Here is a 20,457-nt window from a genome sequence, read left to right on the forward strand (position 1 = left end):
CCTACCCTTTTTTTGAAGCCTCTGGCTCTAATCGCATGCTTCAAAAAAAATAAAAAATTGATTGGGGGGTCAGATGTATGGATGGGGGCGGCGCCCCTGTGCCCCTAATGGATGGGCCACTGCTCAGGATGCTTTACTGTTGGAGGACATAGGACTGATGGTAGCGCTCACCTTTTTTTTTCTCCGGACAAGGATTTTTTCTGGATGTCCCATACAATTGGAAAGGGAATTCATCAGAGAAAATTATATTACCCCAGTTCTCAGCAATCCAATCCCTGTACCTTTTGCAGAATATTAGTTTCTCCCTGATGTTTTTCCTGGAGAGAAGTGGCTACTTTTCAGCCATTCTTGACACAAGGCCATCCTTCAAAAGTCTTTGCTTCACTGTGCATGCAGATGTACTGTAGGAGACACTCCTTCAGGTGCTTGCTGGACATTTTTGGGCTCCCTGAAGCCTTCTTCACAAATGTAGTGGAAATGTTTTTTTATGAGATAACGTTTATTTTCATAGCAAAGAGGGACTTTGCATTTAATTGCAATTCATCTGATCACTCTTCATAACGTTCTGCAGTATGTGCAAATTGCCATCATAAAAACCAAGGCAGTAGACTTTGTCTTAAAACTTTTGGCCATCGCTGTACTTTTCGCTGTTTTTCTTGCTGGAGGGACTGACAAAGAGGCACAGGGGTTGATTTACTAAAGGCAAATAAACTGTGCACTTTGCAAAGTGCAGTTGTCCTTTGCAAGTGCAGTTGCTCCAGAGCTTAGTAAACGAGGTAAACCTTCACTTTGCAAAGAATACCCAATCATGTGCAAGGAAAATAAAACAGGATTATTGCTTGCACATGATTGGATGATGGAAGGCAGCACAGCTTCTGATCATCTACTAAGCTCTGGAGACACTGCACTTTGTAAAGTGCACAGTCTATTTGCCTTTAGTAAATCAACCCCACAGAGTGCAGAATAAGGGTCCCTTCACACGGGGCAGATCAGTGCTGATCCGCCCCGTGGATATCCGCTTGCTCAGCAGGGATCGCCGGAGCGATCTCCGCTGAGCAGGAAGATGACAGGTCCGTCTCTGCACACTACACAGGGACGGACCTGTCAAAGTGCCGCTCTCCCCTATGGGAAATCGGGTGACGACGGACCGCAGTGTCGGGTCGGATGTCAGCGGACTTGTCACCGCTGACATCCGACGCTCCATAGACCTCTATGGAGCATCCGATCAGGTCTGCCTGAAAAACTGACAGGCGGACCTGAACGGATCGTCCGTGTGAAAGGGGCCTAAGGCATGGCAAGTCACAAATGGGGGAAAATTAGCAACAGGAAATCAACAGGAAATACTGATGACTAGCCCTTCTTTATTTGGCAACAGTTTCCAGTGGTCAGCAGGTTATGAAAGAGACAACGAAGGCATTGAAATAGAATGGTACAAGATGAAGTTTAGGTTGGTTATTGAGGAGAAAAAAGGTGGTGGGTTCAAATGAAATTGGATTGTATTTTGATGGTTATAGACCCTTTCAGCAAATTATGCATCGATTTCAATGTGATAATATAAAAAAATATATATATATAGACTGACCTGGCACATAAAGCTTGGGATGATACGGTGGAAAGTGCAGCCCTTGTAGCCATATCCAACTTCCCCAGTACATAGCTTCAGAAAGTTCTCTACAGAAGTGAAAATTGATAATGTAATAGAAAATAAAAGAATTGAGCTGCAAAGAACTGAGCAAAGAAATATAAAGGCACAGTAAACCCAGGGAAGACAAGGTTACTTTGAAGGTTAGTCCACCCAAAGCTCATATCTTAGTTTTGTAGGGTCGCTGTTTGGTTAAATCTTCTACTGGCTTCCTATATCACTTGTGGACTCTGAAAGCAAGGTTTTCCTGCTTTTGCTTTCTCCATAATGAGCATAAAGGGCTGATATAGTTGAGAACTCAGGTGCAGAAATCTGCAATATCTGGTTGATGATTCTAACCATCATCATCCATTCAAAACTGAAAATGAGTCTTCAGTGGACTAACCCTTTAATAATACAAAAGAGACATACTGTTTGGATAAGAGTTAGTTCTAAGATGTTAGATGTAAATTCAAAAACTCTCTTTGTAAAGATTGGCATCAGCATGCTCTTTATATATGCCACACTGTGTATCATCATATTGGTGGGTAATTAGATTGTTTATCATTGTGTGAATCCTGCAATCTTTTTCACTGACTGTGTTAGTCACACACAAAGAGAAATGTATTCATATCACCGTGACCTGAATAAGTGCCCTACCTGCAGTCTTGGGCACTACATCAAACCGGAGCTAAGAAAGGATAGGAGGAGAGGTCAGCCAGGTGCACTTCATTGCTCACATAAAGATCTACACTTAGAATATTGCTGCTACTGCAGCTGCTGTCCGTCTCAGTCAAGTGATCACAGTGTTAAAATGCTTCCATTTAGGCAAATAGAAAAAAAAACAAGCAAAGTTTGACCATAGCCCATAGCTATCTATTCAGCAAAACTGCCTGTACATTTGTTCTGTGTGGACTAACCATCTGAATGAGGCAAAATCAAATGTTCTTAAGCCATTTTCTCTACTGGTCAAATGTTTTTCAAATATTATAGTCAGTAGACATTAAGAGAGAACATTTTTGAGAGAGAGGGAGTCCTAGCAGATTAAGGATACCACGTCCCCATATTAGTGAATACAACAGAGAAAAACAGGGGGGGCCAAGAGAGGGCTGGGGAATCACCAACCACCGGGACTTTAACGGTATCCTATCAAAAAAATATTAACCAAGAAAAAAATCTTGATATATTAAAATATTACAATTTTATTCAAGCTATACACAATTTTAATTTAGACATTCATAAAAACGATGATTTGACATCAATTTGCAAGAGAAGGCATATTCATATTTAATCCCATTTTTCACCGAACAAGAGAAGTGAAGAAAAGGCAAACGCCCCGGGATCGGCTTCTTCAGGAAAAACTGATTGAGCAGCCAACAAAGCGATATTGCCAATGCTCCAAAGAATTCAAAATATTAGACGAAAGTCATTCTAAGACAGTATTAAAAAAATCTCTGTGTTTGTTATAGCGAGAAAACGCACAAATCAGAATGGAGTTTGTCGCCTAATGGGAATCATAATGGAGAAATTGAACCAATGAAAATTGTTGAAAGAGGTTATGTAAACTTCCAAATAGGTCAAAGTTACAGTCCACATAGTATATTGGAATCCAATACTATGCATCCAATTCCCACAATTGCCAAACAGGCAAACTTTGGCAATTGTGGGAATTGGATGCATAGTATGCACACACCAGACAGCCAACTAATGGCTTTAACTACTACATCTATTTCCAATATACATAACTATGTATTGCCCATCATTAGCAGCCACTGTGCCCATCAATGGCAGCCACTATGCCCATCAAACGCAGTCACTATGCTCATCAATTGCAGCCACTGTGCCCATCAATAGCAGCCACTGTGCCATCAATTGCAGTCACTGTGCCCATCAAACGCAGCCACTGTGCCCCATCAAACGCAGCCACTGTGCCCCATCAAATGCTGCCACTGTGCCCCATCAAATGTTGCCACTATGCCCATCAAATGCTGTCACTGTGCCATTAAAATAGTACCATATCAAATGCTGACACTGTGCCCATCAAATAGTGCCACTGTGAGCCCCCCGTCCGCTGCCTTCCCGGCACTTACCCTGTCTCCTGGCGGCGAGTGGTGAGACCTTGCAGCAGGTCAGACAGCGGCTCCTGTGTCCTCCGTATGTCTCCTCCCGATAGGCATCAAATTGTATTGCCTGTCGTTTCAGCCAATCAGGTGATGGGTAACAGTCCCATGCACTTGATTGGCTGAGAGACGGTTTATTGTTAGGAAAACCAATATCCATTAGCTTTTCTAACACACCTGGGTGAACTGCGAGTGCAATGTTTTGCGCTCGCATTTCACCTTTTTTGAAGCCTATTAAAGCCCATGGCTCTAATCAGGTGCTTCAAAAATACCCCCCTTCCCCCTCCCGTTGCTGTAATTCAGGCGCCCGGTATCCGAAAAGGGGCGTACGCCTGAATAGGAGTTGGCTACAGTGGCCATGGATAGATTCATGCAATGCATGAATCTATCCATTATACACAGGGGGGGGGGGTAGCTGGAGAGAGGGGGGCGGTGCCCGTGTGCCTTTAATGGACGCACCGCCACTGATTAACTCTATGTTCATTATGAATGATCCTGCTTTTGCTACTGCACTTCATATATGAAGAACTTTCAATCAGAAGAGAAAAGCCTAGGAACATTACATTTTGCCCCATTTTCACAACAACTGGTTAGTTTGTACAGAAAAAGTGTACATGCAGTTTTGATGAATAAATAGTTATGTAAATGGTTATAAATATACTCCACAGTCTTTTTTTATATAATTTCTTTATTTCATATGTTTAGAAAAATAGAATACAGTTTAAAAATATAATTTACATTTTTAGTAAATATAAAATGTGTTGTATATAAATATTTCATGCTTATCATATGCAGACAGGAACTGGAGCTCCATGCTACTGATGCCTTTTATTAACCACTTTCAGACCGGACCAATTTGCTGGTGAAAGACCAGACCACTTTTTGCGATTCGGCACTGCGTCGCTTTAACTGACAATTGCGCGGTCGTGCGACGTGGCTCCCAAACAAAATTGACGTCCTTTTTTTCCTACAAATAGAGCCTTCTTTTGGTGGTATTTGATCACCCCTGCGGTTTTTATTTTTTGCGCTATAAACAAAAATAGAGCGACAATTTTGAAAAAAACGCATTATTTTTTACTTTTTGTTATAATAAATATCCCCCAAAAATATATAAAAAAACATTTTTTTCCCTCAGTTTAGGCCGATACGTATTCTTCTACATATTTTTGGTAAAAAAAAACGCAATAAGCGATTATTGATTGGTTTGCGCAAAAGTTATAGCGTTTACAAAATAGGGATAGTTTTATAGCATTTTTATTAATAGTTTTTTATTATTTATTTTTTTACTAGTAATGGCGGCGATCTGCGATTTTTATTGTGACTGCGCCATTGTGGGGGACCCATCGGACATTTTTGACACATTTTTGGGACCATTGTCATTTATACAGTAATCACTGCTATATAAATGCAGTGATTCCTGTGTAAATGACACTGGCAGTGAAAGGGTTAACCAGTGGGTGGCAGTGTAGGGGTTAAGTGTTCCTAGGGGTGTGTTACTAACTGTGGGGGGGTTGGGCTTTCATTTAGTGTACACTGATCTCTGCTCCAATCACATGGAGCAGAGATCAGCGTCACTAGTTGCTAGGCAGAATGGAAAAATGTTGTTTACACAGCATTTCCTCCATTTGGCCGCTCCGTGAGACGATCGCGGGGATGCCCGCGGCGATCGAGTCCGCGGGTCCCGCGACCGGACTCACGGGGGTCTCGACCAGCGCGGGAGCGCGCCGCCGGCGGCACGCTCCCGATGGCAGGGCGGCATCGAATATTGGACGTACCTGTACGCCAATATGCCTGCCCGTGCCATTCTGTCGACGTACATCGTCGTGCGCTGGTCGGGAAGTGGTTAAACCAAGTTCACTATATAATGAATAGCCTGTTTTTTTTAAATAGAGCTCAATAACAAGAATTAATATTATACACTACAGATTATTCCCTCAGAGGAGGGATGCAACCCTCTCTATCTCTGCTTTGTATTTTAGGTCCCATTTAAAATTTCAGTTTGAAAAACAGAAAGTAAAAAGACAGTTCCGGGCTCTCTCAGGGTACACATTATATCCACTTTCAGACTGGACCATTTTTCTGGCTTAAGACCAGACCATTTTTTGCGATTCGGCACAGCGTCGCTTTAACTGACAAATGCGCGGTCGTGCAACGTGGCTCCCAAACAAAATTGAGGTCCTTTTTTTTCCACAAATAGAGCTTTCTTTTGGTGGTATTTGATCACCCCTGCGGTTTTTATTTTTTGCACTATAAACAAAACTAGAGCGACAATTTAAAAAAAAACATTATTTTTTACTTTTTGTTATAATAAATATCCCCAAAAATATATAAAAAAAATATTTTTCCCTCAGTTTAGGCCGATACGTATTCTTCTACATATTTTTGGTAAAAAAATCGCAATAAGCGATTATTGATTGGTTTGCGCAAAAGTTATAACGTTTACAAAATAGGGGATAGTTTTATGGCATTTTTATTAATAATTTTATTTTTTACTAGTAATGGCGGCAATCAGCGATTTTTATTGTGACTGCAACATTATGGTGGACACTTCAGACATTTTTAACACATTTTTGGTACCATTGTCATTTATATAGCAATCAGTGCTATACAAATGCGGTGATTCCTGTGTAAATGACACTGGCAGTGAAGGGGTTAACCAGGGGGTGGCAGTGTAGGGGTTAAGTGTTACTAGGGGCATGTTACTAACTGTGGGGGGCTGGGCTTTGTGTTAGTGAACACTGATCTCTGCTCCAATCACATGGAGCAGAGATCAGCATCACTTGTTGCTAGGCAGAACGGCGAGATGCTGTTTACAATGGCATCTCCCCATTCAGCCGCCCCGTGAGACGATTGCGGGTATCCCTCAGTAAAATGTAGCTCCCCAGTGCCTGCAGCACTCATGCAGCCCCAGACCATGACACTCTCACCACCATGCTTGACTGTAGGCAAGACGCTTGTCTTTGTACTCCTCACCTGGTTGCCGCCACACACGCTTGACACCATCTGAACCTAATAAGTTTATCTTGGTCTCATCAGACCACAAGAGATGGTTCCAGTAATCCATGTCCTTAGTCTGCTTGTTTTTAGCAAACTGTTTGCAGGCTTTCTTGTGCATAATTTTTAGAAGAGGCTTCCTTCTGGGACAACAACCATGCAGACCAATTTGATGCAGTGTGCGGTGTATGGTCTGAGCACTGACAGGTTGACCCCCCCCACTCCTTCAACCTCTGCAGTAATGCTGGCGGCACTCATATGTCTATTTACCAAAGACAACCTCTGGATATGATGTTGAGTATGTGCATTAAACTTCTTTGGTTGACCATGGTGAAGTCTATTCTGAGTGTAATCTGTCCTGTTAAACTGCTGTATGGTCTTGGCCACTGTGCTGCAGCTCAGTGTTAGGGTCTTGGCAATCTTCTTATAGCCAAGCCATCTTTATGTAGAGCCATGCGGTGTCATGGTGAACTTCCAGTGACCATTATGATAGAGTGAAAGCGATAACACCAAATTTACCACACCTGCTCCCCATTCACACCTGAGACATTGTAACACTAATGAGTCACATGACACAGGAAAAATGGCTAATTGGGCCCAATTTGGACATTTTCACTTAGGGGTGTGCTCACTTTTGTTGTCAGTGGTTTAGACAATAATGGCTGTGTGTTGAGTTATTTTCAGGGAACAGCAAATTTACACTGTTTTACAAGCTGTACACTCACTAATTTACATTGTAACAAAGTGCCATTTCTTCAGTGTTGTCAAATCACAAGATACAATAAAATATCTACAAAAATGTGAGGGGTGTAGTCACTTTTGTGAGATACTGTGTATAAATATAAACATATATATATATATATATATATATATATATATATATATATATATATATATATATACAGTTGTGCTCATAAGCTTACATACCCTGGCAGACTTTATGATTTCTTGGCCATTTTTCAGAGAATATGAATGATAACACAATAACCTTTCTTTCACTCATGGTTAGTGTTTGGCTGAAGCCATTTATTATCAGTCAACTGTGTTTTCTTTTTTAAAATCTGAATGCCCCCTTTAACATGAATGAAAGCTTGAAGTCTTTTGTGGTATTTGTGGATGAGGCCAGGGGCGTAACTATAGGGGGTGCAGCAGTCGCGACCGCAACCGGGCCCTGTGATTCAGGGGGCCCATGCAGCCCCCTCTGCATATGCCCGGCAGCAGCATAGGCAGCTAGGGGTACCAGTGCACCATGCACACGGGTGGCTGGAGGTGGAGGGTGACTAGCAGAGCTCAATGCTCGACTATCGCACTGGCTGCTCTTTAGTTGTGCATTTCCCGCATGACCTGTGTCCTCGGCCGGCTCCTCAGAGTACCCCTCTCCTGCTCTATGCATTGCCGCTCAGTCCGATGTCTGTTCTCTCCAGCCAGAGTCCCGCCCCCCCGAGTCTGGCCCACACTGCACTGCATACTTCTCCCGGGTAAACAAACTTTAAGCACACATATGCAGTGCAGCCCTATGAGAGCCCCCCGGAGGACACTGCAGGCTTGTCTGCCAGCCCCCCCCCTCCCCCGTCATACACAGATGATAAAAGGTCTTTCTGGGAGATATGCTGATCACCCGTCCAGCACACTGGATGGAGCCCAGGCCAACATGGATGAGTGCGCGGCCTGCAGCTTGGTCATGGTGAGTGAGAGGACCCCATCCCCCACACACCATTACTTACCCCCTCCATCTCCCCCTGGGGACAGGGGCCCCTTCTCACCTGGGGGCAGTAACTTCATCTGCCCTGGAGAAAAGGACCTCATCTCTTCTGGGGACGGGGACCCCATCCTGCCTAGGGACAGTCCCCCAATGGGGCACCTAAAAATAAAAATAATAAAAAAAACTACTGATACCAGTGGTGGAACTACAGGGCTCACAAAGGTCATACCTGTGACCACGCCCTGGAGCTCCACCGCCGGAGTCAGAGGGAAGGGCCCTGGCTGGGGTTCAGGGGGGCCCTTCATGGTTTCTTGCATCGGGGCCCTGAAGGTTCTAGTTACGCCACTGGATGAGGCTCTTTATCTTCTCAGATGATAAAGCTGCCCATTCCTCTTGGCAAAAAGCCTCCAGTTCCTGTAAATTGTTGGGCTGTCTTGCATGAACTGGAGGTTTGAGATTTCCCCAGAGTGGCTCAATGATATTGCGGTCAGGAGACTGAGATGGCCACTCCAGAACCTTCACTTTATTCTGCTGTAGCCAATGACAGGTCGACTTGGCCTTGTGTTTTGGATCATTGTCATGTTGGAATGTCCAAGTACGTCCCACGTGCAGCTTCCTGGCTGATGATTGCAAATGTTCCTCCAGTATTTTTTGATAACATACTGCATTCGTCTTGACCAAATTTCCTGTGCCTATGTAGCTCACACATCCCCAAAACATCAGCGACCCACCTCTGTATCTCTCATCATAGGCCTTGTTGACTCCTCTCCAAATTAAGCATTTATGGTTGTGGCCAAAAAGCAGAATTTTGGTATTATCACTCCAAATGACTTTGTGCCAGAAGGTTTGAGGCTTGTCTCTGTGCTGTTTGGCGTATTGTAAGTGGGATACTTTGTGGCATTTGCGTAGTAATGGCTTTCTTCTGGTGACTTGACCATGCAGCCCATCTTTCTTCAAGTGCCTCCTTATTGTGCATCTTGAAACATCCACAACTCATGTTTTCCAAGAGTCCTGTATTTCACCTGAAGTTATTTGTGGGGTTTTCTTTGCATCCAGAAGAATTTTCCTGGCAGTTGTGGCTGAAACCTTAGTTGGTCTGCCTAACCGTGATTTGGTTTCAACAGAACCTCTAATTTTCCACTTCTTGATTAGAGTTTTAACACTGCTGATTGGCATTCTCAATTCCTTGGATATCTTTTTATATCCCTTTCCTGTTTTATACAGTTCAACTAGCTTTTCCTACAGATCCTTTGACAATTCTTTTGCTTTCCTCATGACTCAAAATCCAGAAACGTCAGTGCAGCAGTGGATGAAAGATGCAAGGGTCTGTCAGGAGTTCAGAAACTCATTGACCTTTTATACACACACTAATTACAAGCAAACAGATCACAGGTGAGGATGGTTATCTTTGATAGCCATTCAAACCCCTTTGTGTCAACTTGTGTGCATGTTATCAGGCCAAAATCACCAGGGTATGTAAACTTTTGATCAGGGTCATTTGGGTAGTTTCTGTTGTGATTATGATCTAAAAAGAGTAAACACAGTTGATTGATAATAAATGGCTTCAGCCAAACACTAACCACGAGTGAAAGAAAAGTTTTTGTTTTATCATTCATATTCTCTGAAAAATGGCCAAGAAATCATAAATTCTGCCAGGGTATGTCAATTTATGTGCACAAGTGTGTGTGTGTGTGTGTGTGTGTGTGTGTGTGTGTGTATATATATACTATTTATATATTTATTATATAGTGCTATTAATTTACATAGCGCTTTACATATTTGTTGAACATTCACATCAGTCCCTGCCTTCAAAGAGCTTACAATCTAAGGTCGCTAACTCACATTCATACATACACATACTAAGGCTCGGTTCACACAGGGGCGACTTGTCAGGCGACTTTGCCGCCTGACAAGTCACGCTCCGTTCTGTACTATGGAACCGTTCTAATAGGAGCGACTCAAGTCGCTCTGACTTAGAAAAAAGGTTCCTGTACTATTTTTGGGGCGACTTCAGGCGACTTGACTTCTATACAGAAGTCGTTTTGCAAGTCGCCGCTGATCGTGTGCAGGTCGCGGCGCTGCAAGTTGTGCCGCTCCTGTGTGAACCGAGCCTAAGGGGCCAATTTAGATAAGAGTCAACTAACCGACCAGCATGTCTTTGGAGTGTGGGAAGAAACCGGAGCAGCCCCGAGGAAACCCGCACAGGGAGAACATGCAAACTCCAGGCAGGTAGTGCCCTGGTTTGAATTCAAACCAACAACCATAGTGCTGGCAGGCAGAAGTGCTAATCACTTAGCCACTGTGCTGCCCAAAATATAAAATATACATTTTTTTTTTTTTCGAACCTGCTGCTGGCATAAAGAGTTGGTACTGTAAGATACCTGCAGCAGCCTACAGAACCTTTCTGTTATTGTCAAATATCAGGCTGTTCTCACAGGCGATGGTGCTAAAGGTCCTCTCCTTTCTACCTTCTGCACATTCATATGGGCTATTGGAGCTACATTGCTCCTTTGGCCGCGTACACATGGGCGGACTGTTCGTCCAACTTTGTCCGCTGAACAGTGTTTCAGCGGACAGTCCGCTCGTGTGTGGGCTTCAGCGGACAGTTTCAGCGGACAGTCTGACGAACAAAGTTTTTCGGAATTTCCGTAAGGCCGCGTACACACGGGCGGACTGTCCGCCCAACTAGGTTCGTCAAACAGTTTGACAAACAGTCCGTTCAAAATTAGCATGAACGGACTTGACCACACACGACGAACGAACAGTCCGCTGAAAACTTGCGCGATGACGTGAACGGCACGTACGACGGGACGAGAAATTCGGCGTCCGATACACTGCAATGCAACCTTCGCCGTGTAAATTCTTTCTGAGCATGCGCGAGACTTAGTTTGCCGAACAAGCCTACACACGAGCGGACTGTCCGCTCAAACCAAGTTTCAGCGGACAGTCTTACGGAAATTCCAAAAAACTTTGTTCGTCAGACTGTCCGCTGAAACTGTCCGCTGAAGCCCACACACGAGCGGACTGTCCGCTGAAACACTGTTCAGTTGACAAAGTTGGACGAACAGTCCGCCCGTGTGTACGCGGCCTAAGACTGTCCGCTGAAACTTGGTTTGAGCGGACAGTCCGCTCGTGTGTAGGCTTGTTCGGCAAACTAAGTCTCGCGCATGCTCAGAAAGAATTTACACGGTGAAGGTTGCATTGCAGTGTATCGGACGCCGAATTTCTCGTCCCGTCGTACGTGCCGTTCACGTCATCGCGCAAGTTTTCAGCGGACTGTTCGTTCGTCGTGTGTGGTCAAGTCCGTTCATGCTAATTTTGAACGGATTGTTTGTCAAACTGTTTGACGAACCTAGTTGGGCGGACAGTCCGTGCGTGTGTACGCAGCCTTTTACTTCCTTACTTTTACTCATTGTGGCAGGTCAATAAGAATGTGGAGAGGGCAGGAGGAAGTTGCACACTTAAATGCTACCAGGAAGTGTCTGAACTTGTTAGATCAACCTGCCATTCAGCCATAACACCAATGTTTTAGTAAAGCAGGTATGTGCCTGCACTTTATACCCGCAGCCATTTTGCTGTTTTTGTTCCTGACAGATTCTTGTTAAATGTAGGTACAGCTGCATTGTTTTTAAAGCAGCCGTTCACACAGGTGCGTAAACTTGCATTGTATTCAGATCTGTGACATGAAATCCAAAAATCTGCACCTAAGAACATGCGTTTTACATGCTTACACGTATAAACGCACGTATAAGCATTTGTAAACTCATAAGTAAGTCTAAAAAAAGGGAAAAAAAATACATTCATTATGTACACATAAGCATCTTTACATGTTTAAACACATCTATATGCAAGTATTTTAACCACCCTGGCGGTCTGATTCTGTCTGATTTTTGAATGTCAAAGTGGTACATTGTTTTGCTTGGAAATATGTTGTTTTATTTTGTAGGCCTGTAATTCTTAAATCTACTTAAATTTGTCCAAACAAGAATCTAGTAGACATTCAGGGTATGATAAAGTTTGAAACACCAAATCATAAATTATAATATAATAAATAACTATAAATAATTATAAAAAAATAATAATATAATAATAATACATTTTATTCAATAATGTAATCAAATCAAAAACACTGAAATGTTGTCCAAACAAAGGTGCAATATTACTAGTCACTGTAATACTAGATGTAATACTAGATGCTGCATATTGGTTTAGTAAACATCCCGGGTATGATAAATTTTGAAACATAGGACTGCACAAAGTCTGACGTCACAATCAGGACAATGGGACCAGGTTTCCTTTCTGATTTTCTTTCCACTGTTATCTTGCTTTGAGCAACAAACCACGCACATCCTTATAGGTGCTGACCTTTTCTTGGTTGGTGGGATGTAGTCCATGAAGTGACGACCAGTCAGGCGTTCTGGGTTAATAACACCAATAACACGACGTCCAGCTCTATTCACGGTGTTTGGTGGTTCACAAAGATGTGTTTGGCAACTCTCCAAATTAAGTCAGAATAAACCACAGGCTTGTCACTCTTTTTATTGGCAGAATGTAGGCATTCCACAAGCATTGCTCAAGAAGATGCCTGAAGATCTTCTTGTAGTACTTATTTTGCTGTTTCCTCAGCTGGATAGAATATCATTGCTTAGTCGGCTCTGTCTGGTGTTATGCCCCATACACACGGTCAAAAATTCCAATGGAGAAAGTCTGATCGGATTATGTTGTCGGAAAATCATTTGTGTGTGGGCTCTATCGTACTTTTTCTGTCGGAATTTCCGAGGGAAAAAGTTTGAGAGCTGGATCTAAAATTTTCCGACAACAAAATCCAATCAGACTTTTTCCGATTGCGTGTAGAGAATTCCGATGCACAAAGTGCCACGCATACTCAGAAAAAAAATTGGAGATGAAAGCTATTGGCTACTGGCCTCTACGTAGTCCCGTCGTACTTGTTTTACATCACCTCGTTCCGAACGATCGGATTTTCCAACAACTTTGTGCGACCGTGTGTATGCAAGACAAGTTTCGGCCAAAATCAGTCGGGAAAAATCTGGCGGATTTTGTTGTCGGAATATCCGACCATATGTATGGGGCATTATTGTAATCTATCACTACTTGAGCCTTCATGATTTCTTTCCCACCTTTCGCGCTTACCATAACAGTGCAGGTATTATGGACGTCACTCATCTATCTTGTCGCGCTATCACAGTGCCATCATTTTGCCTTTCTGCCAGGTAACCATTTCTGCAGTCTTCAGCTTCTAATTGACAAACATTGGCAGCATGTCGTGCCAGTTAGCCCTGACGGTTCCATAGGCATCAGGTTTGTTTTTCAGAAAAAACACAGAAAATTCAGGAGACGTAAAAAAGTTGTTGGTTTTTACGCAATAGCCTTGAATTAGCAATGGCTCAATCAGTGAAAGAACGGAAGATGTTACTATTTCATAGTTGCTGTATTGTGGATTGAATTTTGTTTCTTTTCCAGCATATAGGACTCAACTCCAGATGTAGCCAGTTGACGATTCGCATAGTATGTAGGATTTTACACCAAATTGTGCTCTCTTTGATGCAATGTATTTTACCCAGCTGAGCCTTCCCTTGTAGGCCATTAGACTTTCATCTATGCTGATATCTCTTTCTGACACATAGCTCTGTTGGAAATTCTTTAGAATCATTTGAGATACTTCCCAAATTTTCTTTAGTTTTGGTGCAGGATGAGTAGTTTCATCAAATTCTTTTTGTTTTTCAAATGTAAATATTTAATGATCAGGGAAAATCTGTACTCTGACATGACTGTGCCAAAGAATGGAGTGGAAAGTACCACTTCTGCAGGGGTTTCCCCACCACTTCATGAAGTATTATTAAGCCCAGAAATTTCCAAATGTCATCTTTCGTCACTGGTTCCCACTTTCTGCTTCTCGAAAACTTACGATGCATAGTAGCTAATTACTGCTCTTGGTACTGGTTTGTCTCAGTATCTATTTTTTTCAATAACCTAATTGGTCAGAAATAGTTGTAGGTATGCCAAGGGGTTGTTGTCTTCAATATCTACTTTCATACCAGATACTCCAATAAATGGGAATCTTGGGGGCGCTGCGTGATCTATACCACAATCAATAGAGCACCAAGTTCACACATCACTGCTCAGTCGAACTCATCATTGTCATCACTTTCAGTGTCTGAAGATGAATTTCCCCACTAATCACTATCGCTCAATTCTGAAGGTGATTCTAATTCACTATCACTATTTTCTAGCTGGTCTAAAACTGCTTTTGACATAGAGGGATGCTTTTTGGATGCCATGGATGTTTTCACTTTCCAGGCAGAAAGAATGGTAAAAGTGCAGGCAGGGCACTGGACAAAGCACTAGGGACAAAACTGAGTTGAAATGATTTGATACAGTACTGTAATCCTAACAGATTACAATGTATTGTGTGTTATGTTTTGCTGCCGGTTCCGCCCCCATGCGCCGCAACGCTCGCAGGGAACGGAACCCGGAACACTGATGCATTGGGCAGAGGATCCGGTGGAGGATACAGCACGAGGACACTGGGGTATCCTGGAGACGAGGTAAGTAACTGTACAAGGTGTAATTCCTTGTGTGACTCGGGGTTACCACTTTTGGTACTGAAAAATGAAATTTAATGGCATCCCTGTATTAGCCCGTAGGGTTCAATATTGAGCTAGCCCAGCTTTTTGCAATTATAACAGCTTCAACTCTTCTGGAAAAGCTATCCATTCTTCCAGAAGCACATTTGTGAGGTCAGGCATTGATGTTGGACAAGAAGGCCTGGCTTGCAGTTTCCGCTCTAATTCATCCCAAAAGTGTTCTATTGGGTTGAGGTCAGGACTCTGTGCAGGCCAGTCAAGTTTCTCCATCCCAAACTTGCTCATCCATGTCTTTATGGACCTTGCTTTGTGCACTGGTTCAAATCATTTGGTGGAGGGGGGTGGTGTGGGTTTTATTTTCAGGGGTTGAGCTTGGTTCCAGTGAAGAAAACTCTTAAAGCTTCAGCATACCAAGACATTTTGCACAATTTCATGCTCCCAACTTTGGGAACGGTTTGGGGATGGCCCCTTCCTGTTCCAACATGACTGCGCACCAGTACACAAAGCAAAGTCCATAAATACATGGATGAGTGAGTATGGGGTGGAGGAACTTGACTGGCTTGCACAGCGGCCTGACCTCAAACCGATCAGTGCCTAACCTAACCAAACCTTCAGTGCCTAGCTTCTGGAAGAATGGTCAAACGTTCTCATAGACACACTCCTAAACCCACTTCAATAAATCCACTGGTTACGCATATCTTAATTGCCACTAGGTTGTCAATTGCCCGCTACTGGAAGAACCCCAACCCCCCCCCCCCCCCATTACAACTGGTAATTAATACTCAATCAATGAACAGTGTGCCATGGAACACATTTGCCAAAGCTCATCTGAATACCCACACATTTTTTAAACAATGGGAGTTGTGGCTTCTTGACCCGAGATGTACCCTCCCTCATTAATTCTCACAATTTCCCTTGGCCCACTCAATTGTAATAGGATTTGCGGATCCTATTCCCAGGGGAGCCATCTTTTATACTGTGCCACCATACTAGGTCAACATACAACCTCTTTTTCTCATCAATATTTTTGTAATTGTTAGCCTCATAATAATCCTCACGAGTCTGAAATCCTTGTTCATCTAGCTCCTGTTGTGGCTCCTACTGCATTACCCCAGGCAGTATCTAGCTTCATCCTCCCTTTGTTTGTCTTCTCACACTAAAGCTTAATTACAGATGTTACTGGCGTTAATTGCTACTGTATGCGTTTTTGCATCCGGCCTGCTTACAACTACTTTGTAACCTTCTATGGTTTTGTATTATCCCCGACAAACCTAATAAAACTTTTTGAGAAAAAAAAGTTCATGTGCATGTAAAGTCAGGCGCCCCAATACTTTTCATAATATAGTGTATAAAGTACAAAAGAGCTGGGATATACTCATAGCTTAAAGGGGGGACAGCCAGGCTGCCAAGCCCATAGAGTGTACAAAAAATAAATAGAGATGTCCCCTACAGTGGCGTCCAATCATAAAAAAAAAGGGAAAAAAACACTTAGCTAAGCCAGAGGATACGAAAAGGAAAACAGCATCCAGAGGGCCAATCACTGCATAAAATAAAGCAGTAAGGTATAAAAATACGGCGGGGAGGGGAGATCAGCAAACATAGAGAGTCAAACCAGCTAATAATAAGTGAGCGAGTCTGTGGTAGTATGTCTGAAAGTGTAACATCCAAATGGAAAAGTCCTGGACAACTGACTAGAGTATAACCAACAGATAACTGGAGAAGTTCAGAGGTAGGGCATAGATACTGAAATCCGGGCATGTGAGTACACAAGGGAAGCAGACTCCATCAGCTAGTCAGCCATAATGAGAAGGTGGAGAGAAAGCTGCAGAGAAACATGGCCATAGGCGCCTCCTCCCGGTGACCTGGATCCAGCGCTCTGGACACAAGGGGGGGGTCAGGAGAGGTTCTCAGCCAGGGGGGGCGGCAGGAGGCTGACCATATCTCTGCAGATGGACTGAAGATCTTCCATGTATTGTATTGTTGCAGATTTACCATCCTTCTTAGCTGTCAGGCTGAAAGGGAAACCCCAGAGGTAGCGGAAGTTGTTATCCCGCAATGAAGTGAGGAGCGGTTGCAGTAAACAGCGCTGCTGGAGGATGACCCATGACAGGTCTGGGAAAAGCTCTATGGGGGCCCCGTTGAAATCAGTAGATCGCAAAACACATGCCTTTCGCATGATTTCCTCCTTGAGGGTGTAATTATGAACCCTGAAAATCGCATTCCATGGTCTGGAAGCCTGCCACGGGGGCGGAGGGTATGATAAGCACAATCCAATTTGACCTTATGTTGGGCCGGGCAGCCCAGAATATTATTGAATATGGCTTACAAAGTAGAAGGCAGATCTTCGTCCTGGGTCTTTTCTGGGTCTCCGATCATGTGTGGGCTCTATCGGACTTTTTCTGTTGGAAATTCCAACGGAAAAAATCCGATCTGCCTTTTTCCGATCGTTTGTAGAGAATTACGATTGGACAAAGTGCCACGCATGCGCAGAAAAAATTACCAGACCAAAGCTATTGGCTACTAGCCTCAACAAACGAATGTCATCACGCTTCGAACGATCGGATTTTCCGACAGCTTTGTCCAACCATGTGTATGCAACACCAGTTTAGGACAAAATCCATCGGAAAAAATCAGACGGATTTTGTTGTCGGAATGTCCGACCGTGTGTACAAGGCATTATAGTTGAATTTTAAACAGTTGTCAATATTTGGTGATGATGGTCACTGTGCCCACTGGCAGGCAAGAGCTGGAAAGGTGCTTTAGTCTTTAGTAATAATATGACCCAATGATATATATGGCAGACAGGAGGTAAAAACTGGCTCAAGATCAGTGGAGATGGGGAGCTGTTCAAGAAGATGAACTACACTGCCATTAAACAAAAAAGTTATCTGGAGACTGATGAATTCTACAGGAAGCTCTGGCCTAGCAGTTTTACTTTACATTGCCAGATGATATATCCATTTCTATTTCTTGCAGTAGCAAAAGCTAGGCCATAGCCATTAATTATGGAACCTTGGCTATCATACAGCATACAGTATTCTGTTTCATAACATTATCATTTGGGAGAATGACAGCAAGCAACAATGGCATGCCCCTTTTCTTCATTCTTATCGTCATGGATTTGGCTGCCAATTAAAATCTCAAACTAGATTATCATCTGCTGCTGATGTTGCCTTTTGTGTCCAGTCCTTTTCTGGCTAAGATTGTCTATTGCACTGTTGATAAAGAGGGAAGGAGAGACACGAAAAAATGTATATGGTCAAATCCCCCAGCTGTCGTAATCTCTCTGATGATACTCAGTCATCCATCACAGTATGTCTGATCTGATCTAACCTGCTTATGAAGGTTTTTGGAGTATAAGACACATATGTAGATGTGATACACATATATTTCCCCTACTTCCCCATAGTCTTTAAGTGGTTGTAAACCTCAGACATGAAATATTAACAAAGCATTTCCCTCTTTAGTGTGTACTTGTAGCTATCCAGAACACTAATTCCACGTATACGCAATCAAACTATCCGGAGGACTTTTTTTCCCCAAAAGTCCGGCGGACTTAGAAAGTAGTTTTGACTCAAAAATTGTCTGCCGGACTATGAGTCCGGCGGACAATCCGGCTGCCTGTGTGCTAGTCCGCCGGACTTTTGAAATGAACGGACTTTCCCGCACACGGAGGAAAGTCCGTTCATTTTGAGCGTGTCTCCAGGTAGCCGGGACTAACGAAGGAGGTCAATGTCACCGCCTTCGGCGGCAAGATTGACACGTCGCTGGCCCTGTCATCTGGTATGGACTTAAAGGGGAAGCCCTACGCTGAAAAAACAGCGTGGGGGTCCACCCCAGGTCCATATCAGACCATTATCCAAGCACGCTACCCGGCCAGTCAGGAAAGGGGGTGGGGACGAGCGAGCGCCCCCCCCCCCCCCTCCAGAGCCATGGGGGGTGCTTTGGGGAAAGGCCCTCCACCCCAAAGCACCTTATCGTCATGTTAATGAGGACAAGGGCCTCTTCCTGACAACCCTGGCCATTGGTTGTCGGGGTCTGCTGGCCCCCACCCTATGTGAATGAGTGTGGGGTACAATGTACCCCTACCTATTCACCTGGTGAAAAAAAAATGTAAAACAAAAACACAACACAAGGGTTTAAAATAATTTATTGCACAGCTCCAGGGGTCTTCTTCCGTCTTGGGGGGTCTTCTCGCCAGACTCCTTCGCTATCTTCTGCTAGCTCTTTTACTAGCGGAGGAGCCCAGCTTTCTTCTTCATCGCCGACTGGTGTTCTTCTTCTGATTTCGGGGGTCTTGTCCCCCTCTTCGGTTCTTCTTGCCGGGCCTCCACTTTCTTCCTTTAGCTCTTTTACTAGTGGTGGCCCGGTCTTCTGTCGCCGCCTCTTCTTCCGACTTCGGGGGTCTTGTCCCCCTCTTCGGTTCTTCTTGTCGGGCCTCTGCTCCTTCTTCCAGCTCATGGGGGGCCGGTATCTGGGGGCCCCCTTATTAAAGGGGGCTCCCGGATTCCGATAAGCCCCCCGCCCGCAGACCCCGACAACCAATGGCCAGGGTTGTCGGGAAGAGGCCCTTGTCCTGATCAACATGGGGACAAGGTGCTTCGGGGTGGGGGGCCGCACGACCCCCCTTTCCCCAAAGCACCCCCCATGTTGAGGGCACGCGGCCTGGTGCGGCTCAGGAGGGGGGGGGCGCTTGCTTGTCCCCACCCCCTTTCCTGGCCGGCTGGGTAGCGTGCTCGGATAAGGGTCTGATATGGACCTAGGGTCTGATATGGACCACGCCGTTTTTTCGGTGTAGGGCTTCCCTTTTAAGTCCATACCAGGTGACGGGGCCAGCGACGTGTCAATCTCACCACCGAAGGCGGCAACATTGACTTCCTTCGCTACTCCCAGCTACCTGGAGCCGCGTTCAAAATGAACAGACTTTCCTCCATGTGTGGGCAAGTCTGTTCATTTCAAAAGTACGGCAGACTCCCGCCATAGTACGGCAGACCTAGTCCACCGGAAAAGTCGGGTCGTGTGTGGGCAAGTCCGCTCGTTCGAAAAGTCTGCCGGAAAGTCAGATCGTGTGTACGCGAATATAATTTCTGTCGGCTGGTTCGTTCATCTGCCATCTGCATGAGTTGCCTCTGGCAAGTTTTCCAGACACCAAAAGAAAAAAGGTGACAGGGACCTCCAGCTGACTGATAAACCCCAGTTATATTCCTGTGTGCTGTGTGAAGGGGGTTGTTCCTCACTGAACTCTGTAGAGTGTAACTTTAGCTCTCCACCTCTTTTTTTTCTAACAGCTCAGACAAGCTTTATCAATTCTGGACTTTGAATGGATGTAGAGAAAAAAAGACTGCAGATAAACAGCTACAAATTATGTAGGAGGATTTGTGTCATCTGTGACTGTGCATTCTCTGGGACTGTGAC

The 20,457-nt window shown here is 44.2% G+C and overlaps 1 protein-coding gene across 3 annotated transcripts in view; it reads right to left on the minus strand.

Annotated features, from left to right (window-relative positions):
- The window catches only part of LOC143960763 (peptidyl-prolyl cis-trans isomerase-like), a 67,396-nt gene that overhangs the window by 28,213 nt on the left and 18,726 nt on the right, over positions 1 to 20,457 (minus strand). Inside the window, exons 2-3 of one of the 3 annotated variants that reach the window (XM_077469638.1) lie at positions 2,282 to 2,312; positions 1,583 to 1,671 (exon numbers count right to left, since the gene is read on the minus strand). The exons of 1 other annotated variant lie outside the window; for it this stretch is intronic. In XM_077469638.1, coding sequence (XP_077325764.1) covers positions 1,583 to 1,671; positions 2,282 to 2,312 — 120 coding nt within the window. The remainder of the gene's footprint in view (positions 1 to 1,582; positions 1,672 to 2,281; positions 2,313 to 20,457) is intronic. One more of the 3 variants, XM_077469640.1, reaches the window with a different exon arrangement.

Source organism: Lithobates pipiens, unplaced genomic scaffold (genome assembly GCF_037356315.1).
Source record: "Lithobates pipiens isolate NorthernLeopardFrog02 unplaced genomic scaffold, aLitPip1_a1.2 Scaffold_8, whole genome shotgun sequence".
NCBI classification, from domain to species: domain Eukaryota; kingdom Metazoa; phylum Chordata; class Amphibia; order Anura; family Ranidae; genus Lithobates; species Lithobates pipiens.